This window comes from Diceros bicornis, chromosome 26 (genome assembly GCF_020826845.1).
Source record: "Diceros bicornis minor isolate mBicDic1 chromosome 26, mDicBic1.mat.cur, whole genome shotgun sequence".
Taxonomy (NCBI): Eukaryota; Metazoa; Chordata; class Mammalia; order Perissodactyla; family Rhinocerotidae; genus Diceros; species Diceros bicornis.
The window spans coordinates 29,386,027-29,393,346 of NC_080765.1; the positions used below are offsets into that span (position 1 = coordinate 29,386,027).

Below are 7,320 nucleotides of genomic sequence, written 5' to 3' on the forward strand. Positions count from 1 at the left end.
GGATGGAGAATGTCACTGCTGAGAAAGTAAGGAGATGGTTTGTGACGTCAAATAGAGGAAGGGCTGTCTCATGGGAGAGAGACGAGACTGGTCCATCGGGGCACGGCTGCCCCTATTGGAATGGACTGTCTCGTGAGGTAGTGAGACTTCCACTCCTGGAGAAGGTCGTTAGATTTCTGTGATCAGGGAGGGGTCGGCAAGGAAGGTAAGAGTAAGACAAGCCGGGTAGGGACTGGGGGGCATTAGACGGCTGATGCCCCACCCAGATGGGACAGCTGCTGCTCAGCTACTTCTACGTATACCCGGAAGCAATGCCAGTTATTGCCAGGTTACAACATTTTAGAAGCTGGAAATCCAGGTATTCATGTGAAAACTCCTAAATTTTAAATATGGGCTAATGAGTGTAAAAACAATTAAAATAAAATACATACATACGTACATACCTAGATACTGAATAGGCCAAACAGAACACATCCTGCCCTGTAGGCAAACAGTGTGGATCTCTGGTTTTGATAATTCACCTACCCAGAACCTGGAAGGTCTAGACCAGGGTTTCTCAACCTCAGCGCTCTTGACATTTGGGACCAGATGCTTCTGTGCCGTGAGGCTGTCCTGTGCATTCTAGGATGTTTAGCAGCATCCCTGGCTTCTATCTACTAGAATGCACTAGCACCCACCACCCCAACCACATCATGACAGTCAAAAACGTCTCCAGACATTGACAAGTGTGCCCTGGGAGGCAAAACCATCTCTGGTCAGAGACACTGGACTACAGCAACATCCAACTCTTCACCTCCAGGATTTGATGAAAACATCACTCATAACTCAAACACAGGGTTCCTCGTATAGGAGGTGCCGCCATGAAGTATGGATTTACAGGGTTTGAATCCACAGCTCCGCCATTTACTAGCTTGATGACCACTCTGAGTTCTGGCTTCCACATCGTTAAATCAGGAATAACTACCATCACCTCTTAGGGTCGCTGTGAGAATGCGGTGAGAGAATACATGCAAAGCACCTAGCCCAGCAGCTTAATAAGCACCAAAGACGTTTCATAAACAGTATCCTTCCCTGGAGAAAAGACAGCCCCGTCTCTGTAGCTGGATGCACATGGGATCCAGAGTCCGAAGCCCTGGACTCAAGTCCTGCCTGGGCCACTTAATCTGTGTGACCTGGGCAAGCCGTTCTTCCTGCTTTATGAAACAGAAATGATCATTGCCAGGAGCTGAGAACCCTGCCCGGTGGTTTGATACGGCACTTGGTAAACTAAGCCACTACGGAAACGTGGATGGTGATTACTATCGGATCTGTAAAGGAAAGGATGCGCTCTTGAACAGATCCAAAGAACCGAGAATGTAGTACTGTGACGGGAAGGTACAGGAAAAAAAAAAGAGTAACAGGGTCCCTTAACCTGCAGGTCCTTCTAGACAAGCGAGTGCCAACTGGCGACTCACAGAACAAATCAGGCCGCGTATATATTGTGTTGTGTCTCGGGAGTGGTTTAATTGGCGTGAAAGGCCAAATTCGTTTTAAGGAATTTTCGATAAAACCCGGATCTCAGACTCGCCTGCCCGCGGTCTGCTGGGCCCGTGGCTTCCTGCGGCTGAACCGCTGCTTCCCGGCGGCGGACGGGCCCGCCCGGCGGCTCCTCCACCGCCTCCCGGCCCAGGCGGCGGCGGCTCCCCAGGCCGGCGGCCCCGCCCTCCCGCGTGCCCTCCAGCGCCGCCCGCCGGGCCGCCGGGGCGGCAGCGCAGCCAGGCCCAGGGCGCGGCCCCCCGTCGGTCCCCGAGGAGGACGACCCCTCGGGCTGAGCGGGCCCGGGCCTCGCGGGCCACTAGGACCCCGGTGTCCTTTCCTCATCAATGCTTCCTCCACGGATGTGAAACTCACTTCCCTGACTAGATTCAAACACGTGTTGACGAAGGCAGACACACGGCGTGTCCACGGTGTGACACCCCGTATCACAAGAGCCCCCAAACTCATCCAGGGGACCCCTCTCCCTGCAGGGCTGCTCGGGGAGGAGGCGAGGCTGTGGGGAGAGGACCCGGGACCCGCCTGGATGATGGAAATGGTCAGTGTCTTCATCAGGGTCGCGCTTATGCGCGGGTGTAGACATTTGTCCAAACACAGAACTCCTCAGATGGGTGCCGGTCACCGTGTAAATTTTACCTCAGATTATTTTAAGGGGAAAACCGGCAGCTGCAGGACAATACGGACCGTGTGCTCCACTTGGTGACATGAGAGCAATGGGTCCTCTCTTCACAGCGCGGACACGCGCACGGGGGAGGCCGTGTGGGGACTGCCACCTCGAGAGCGGCTGTCATGGCCGCCGGCGCGAGGTGGCAGGAGGGGCGCTGGCACCGGGGACGTCACTGGGGCAGCGGGAGAAGGGGCCCGACCCCGCGGTGGGAAGTCATCGGGGTGAGCGGAGGCCCCGGGTGACAGGGTGGGTGGGGAGGGTGACTGGAGGCCCATTGGTGAGGTCCCGGGTCAGGCCCCGGGCTCCAGGCAGCCCCTCCCCCACCCCGGCGGTTGGCGCCCCCACCCCACCCCCACCCCGGAGCCCCGTTGCCTAGGAACCCTCGGCGTGTTTGGACTCTTCGCCTCGCGCAGGCGCCGGTGCCCGACACTTGGCGGGACTGGCCGACTGGGCTGGACGCTTTGCGCCGAGCGGACCAGGTCAGCTCTGCGACCCGCGGCGATGGCCTCCTGGTTTGGCGGCCTTGGCTCTGGCTTAGGCCATTCCCTGGGGCAAGTGGGCGGCAGTGTGGCTTCCCTCACTGGACACATCTCTAACTTCACCAAAGATGTGCTGAGGAAGGGAAGGAAGAAGGCGGAAGAGTCACCGGACTCTGGGAGGACGGAGATGGAGGACGTTCAGGCAATTGTAGCGTCAGAGGAGAGACTGAGAACCCAAGCTTTGAGAAAAGCTGAAATTGTGCAGCAGACCGTGGAGGAGAAAGACACAAGGCTTGCCTCCATGAGAGAAGAAAACAGTCATCTGATAGAAGCCCTGGAACGACTGAGAGGACAGACTGGAACTGCACCTGTGGTTGACCCTAAAACCCTGGGCAGGGTGACACGACTAGAATCTGAGGTCTCTCAGCTGATGGTGATAAAAGGTCATCTGGAGGAGGAAGTAAAACATCATCAAAAGATGAGTGAAGAGCAAAACCAGAGGAAGACACAGCTCCTTCGAAGTTTACAAGAGCAGAAACAGGAAATGGATGAACTTAGATACCAGTGTGAGCAAATGCATATGAAACACACTCAGCTCTTTTCAGCCAAAGATGAGGAAATTAAGAATTTGCAAAAGACGATAAAACACATCAAAACCCACTTGCCTGAAAAAACCCAGCTCATGCAGACAAAACATTCGGAGATTTGTCAAGTGGCGAAAGGTCAGAGTCTTGGTATGCAAAACGGAAGTGAAAAGCATGATTTATGTAAAGCTGAAACTGAAAGATTAGGAAAAGGAAGAAAAGAACAGGAATGGGAGATGAAACTTCGAACTGAAAAGACTGTCCCTTTGACGGAGCAGATTGACCTGCCCTACAAAGATGAGATTGGTCAACTAACTCAGATTATCCAGCAAAAAGAGTTGGAGATACAGGGTCTTCACGCTAGAATAGCTTCAGCTCCCTACATCCAGGCTGTGGGCGACCTTCAGCAGCAATTGCAAGCCTATGCTTTGGAAAGGGAACAAATGTTAGCTGTTTTCAATGAGAAGGTGAGGGAAAACAGCAACCTAAAAAGAGAGGATCACAAAATGATGGACATACTGGTTGCCAAAGAAGCAGACCTCGTGAAGCTGCAAGATGAAAATACAAAACGGTCCACAAGATTTGAAAGCAGTGGTCAGGATATGTTTAGAGAAACTGTTCAGAACCTCTCACACATCATTCGAGCGAAAGACGTGGAAATCGCTGCCTTGAATCAGAAATGTCAGACTTTATGGACAATCTTGCAGACATCCAGCACTGGCGGTGAGGTTGGAGGGGTTACTGTGAATCAGTTGGAGGAGCTTCTGCAGGAACGTGATGTGTTACAGCAGCAGGTCTCCCTAATGGAAGGCTGGACACAGCAGGTGATGACCGCGGTGTGCAACATGCAGCGAGAGTCAGCCCAGCTCCAGAAAGAACTTCCACAGCTTCAGGCTCGGGTCTTGATGGACGGTGATAATAAGTCTCAACTACGGATGACCTCTACTGACCGGATCCAAAATTATAAAGAGGAGGAAATCCAAGTCACCCATCTGGCAAAGAAATTAGCACGAATGCAGCTCAGCCTAGAGCAGCTGTGCAATGCCAAGGATGTTCTTTTAGGTCCACTTGACCTTACTGCACCAAAGCCTCCCACCACATCATCACTCACTTCAGAGTCAGCCAACTCTCTGAAGGCAGCTAGATCTGATGCAGTGAGTGAGTCTTGTAAAGAGCTTCCAGAAGAGATAGAAGAGTTAAGGAGATCCACGGAGGAAAAAGAGGCAACCATTCGAAGCCTCCAGGAGGAGAATCAGAGACTGTCTGCTGCGATTGCTGCCACCTCCGAACTAGACAGAAAACAACGCGAAGAAACAGATTCTGAAATCCAGCAGCTCAGGGAGAAACAAGATGTTTTACAAAACTTCCTTCAGGAAAAAGAGCTCTTAGTCAACGCAAAAAGTGAGGAACTACTTTCTTTGAGTGAAAATTACACAACTGAAGTGAAGGAAAATGAACTTTTGAGGCAGGCAGTAACAAACCTAAAGGAGAGACTATTACATTTTGAAGTGGATTTGCATAAAGTAAAACAAGAAAATGAAAAAATACTAGAAAGGTCCAGGGAAAAGGAAACAGAAAACCAGGCATTACAAGAGACAAATATGCGGCTTTCTATGATGCTGAGAGAGAAAGAGTTCGAATCTGCTGCAGTGAAGAAGAAGGCTCTTGCTTTGGAGCGACTCCTGAAAGAAAAAGAGCAGAGCCAGGCTGGGGAGTTAAACCAGCTTTTACATGCAGTCACATCCATGCAGGAAAAGACAGTTCTGTTTCAGCAGGAGAGAGATGAAGTCGTGTTGGCACTGAAACAGCAACAAATGGAAAACTGTGCCCTACAGAATGAGGTTCACCATTTACGTGACAATGAATTACGCTTAAGCCAGGAGGTAGAGAGATCTCATAACCAGGCTTTAGAGTCAGAAGATGCTCATCTCCGTGAAGTGCTGGTTGCGGAAGACAGAGCGGCTCAACTAAGAAAGAGAGTCACAACACTAGAGGAAAAGCTACTTTTATCTTCCCATGCAATGCAAAAGGCAAGCCATCAAGCCAGGGTACAGGTAGAGTCATTGCAGGAACAACTGAATGTTGTCACCACGCAGAAAGATGAAACCGCATTACAGCTTTCTGTCTCCCAGGAACAAGAAAAGCAGTATGCTCGAGCACTAGCCAACCTGAAGATGGCACTAGCCGAATGGATGGAAAAGGCAGACCATCTAGAAGGAAAACTGATGACGTTGCAGGGACGACTGGAGAAAGCAAATGCCGTCTTGGATCTGAAGGAGGAACAAATTGGAGAATTTAAAAAGCAAAATGAGGTCCAACAGGAAATGTTGGATGAGGTGCAAAAGAAATGGATGAACTTAGTAAGTAGCATGGAAGGAAAAGTAGACAAAGTCCTAGTGAGAAAGCTCTTCCTGGACTATTTTCAAACACCCAAACGTGAACGTCAGGAAGTGTTACGATTAATGGGAAGCACTCTGGGAATGAAAAGGGAAGAAATGGAGCGGCTCATCCAGGAAGAGCAAGGCGGCCTTACCAGATGGATGACTGGGTGGCTTGGATCAAGAAGTGTCCCCAGCACACTTCTGACACCAAATCAGCCATCTGAGCTCAATGGTTCTTTTTCAGAACTTTTTGTTAAATTTCTAGAAACCGAGTCTCATGTAGCTTTTCCACCACAAAAGCTCTCTGCTCAGGATAGGAAGCATCTAGATGCACCCAAAAGGAAGAAACTGGCAAAAAATGTACCAGCACGTCTTAACACCACCCTCGGATCCACACCCAGAAAATCAGATGTGACTGCCTGCTCCACAGCTGTGTCTCTTATTGACCCACCCGGCCCTGGGACTGGGGGGTCTGGGCATCTTCTTTTAAACGCCGTTACTGATGTTGTGCCCACATGTACACCTTTGCTCCTGTCACCTGCCAAGAGTGCGGCAGTTGCTCTGAAAGACCTTTCAAAGCGGTAGATGATCCCAAGCCAGAGATGAGACAGCACTTTAGAAAAGCCAGGTCACTTTGTGTGTGACCTTATCACAAAGTGGCCTTCCAGGAAAAGTCATAGATTTGTTTTTAGTTTCACTTTAAGTTTAATATAAATAGTCTTCATACTTAAAAAAAAAAAAGTGTCCTTTAAGGTCTTCACCCCACTTAAAACAGAGGTTACTTCTTGGGAGAGTGGGCCTTGGTGGGACTGGAGGCTGTGGTCCAAGGACACTTCCAATCCTGTTTGTAGCACTTTCACTTTTTACAAGGAGCAGGTGTTTTTTTTAGGTGAACCTTGGGTAATTAGAACATTAACTGGTGTTAATGCTCAAAAATTATAAAATACACGAGTGCCTGCTCCTTGTATAAGAAGAAAGGTGATCAGCGCCAAAGGGCAAGATGCATAAAAAGTTGGAAAGGAATGTTGAGTTTTCCTGGCTCAGTCCTACTCCTCTTTTGTTGCCTAGGAAACCACTCTATTGCGAACCTGGATTCTCTCAAGCATTTTAGACATATACGTATATTTGTATATATGGGAGGTTATTACTCCCCGACTGACTTTTTAAAAAAGGGTCACTACATTTAGAGATCTTTCCAAATGTGTATGAATTCCATCTTATTCTTTTTAAAAGCAGCAGTTTGTCGTATGGATGTACCCCAATTGATTTAACTATAGCCTAGTGAATCGGCATTGAAGCAGTTTCTACACCAAATCCTATCAAAGGTCCGAGGTCCACCCCCTTGTCCATTTCCTTAAGAGCCACTCCAAGTCTTCATCCCTTTCCACAAGCATGATCGATCATCCTTATACCCTCTTGAAGAGATCAGAGGCCAGCTAGTCAAGAACTCTCCTTTTCCCGCACCCCCGTCCTAGATTCCACCATACCTCTATTTCTCTCCATCCATCTCTACTCTTTCCCTTTTGTCCTACAGGAAAAGGGATCCAGCTTTGCATTTCCAGGGGAATTGCTCCATTCTGCCCTGAAAACTATCTATTCAGACTTCTTCAAAGACCTCAGTCCGTTAATTTTCCATCTGCTTTCTCTTCAGCCTGTCTCTTTCCCTAAGTAGAGGA

The 7,320-nt window shown here is 49.5% G+C and overlaps 1 protein-coding gene across 1 annotated transcript; it reads left to right on the top strand.

Annotated features, from left to right (window-relative positions):
* The first annotated feature begins 2,525 nt into the window (after positions 1–2,525).
* Positions 2,526–6,229, top strand: LOC131422550 (thyroid receptor-interacting protein 11-like). Its single transcript, XM_058569880.1, has one exon. It carries the CDS (start codon positions 2,702–2,704, stop codon positions 6,227–6,229), a length of 3,528 nt encoding a protein of 1,175 aa, XP_058425863.1. The 5' UTR covers positions 2,526–2,701.
* The last annotated feature ends 1,091 nt before the right edge of the window (positions 6,230–7,320 follow it).

What these genes read in the sequence shown, in the direction of transcription:
- LOC131422550 (XM_058569880.1), top strand. Translation starts at nt 2,702, where the DNA reads ATGGCCTCCTGGTTTGGCGGCCTTGGCTCTGGCTTAGGCCATTCCCTG.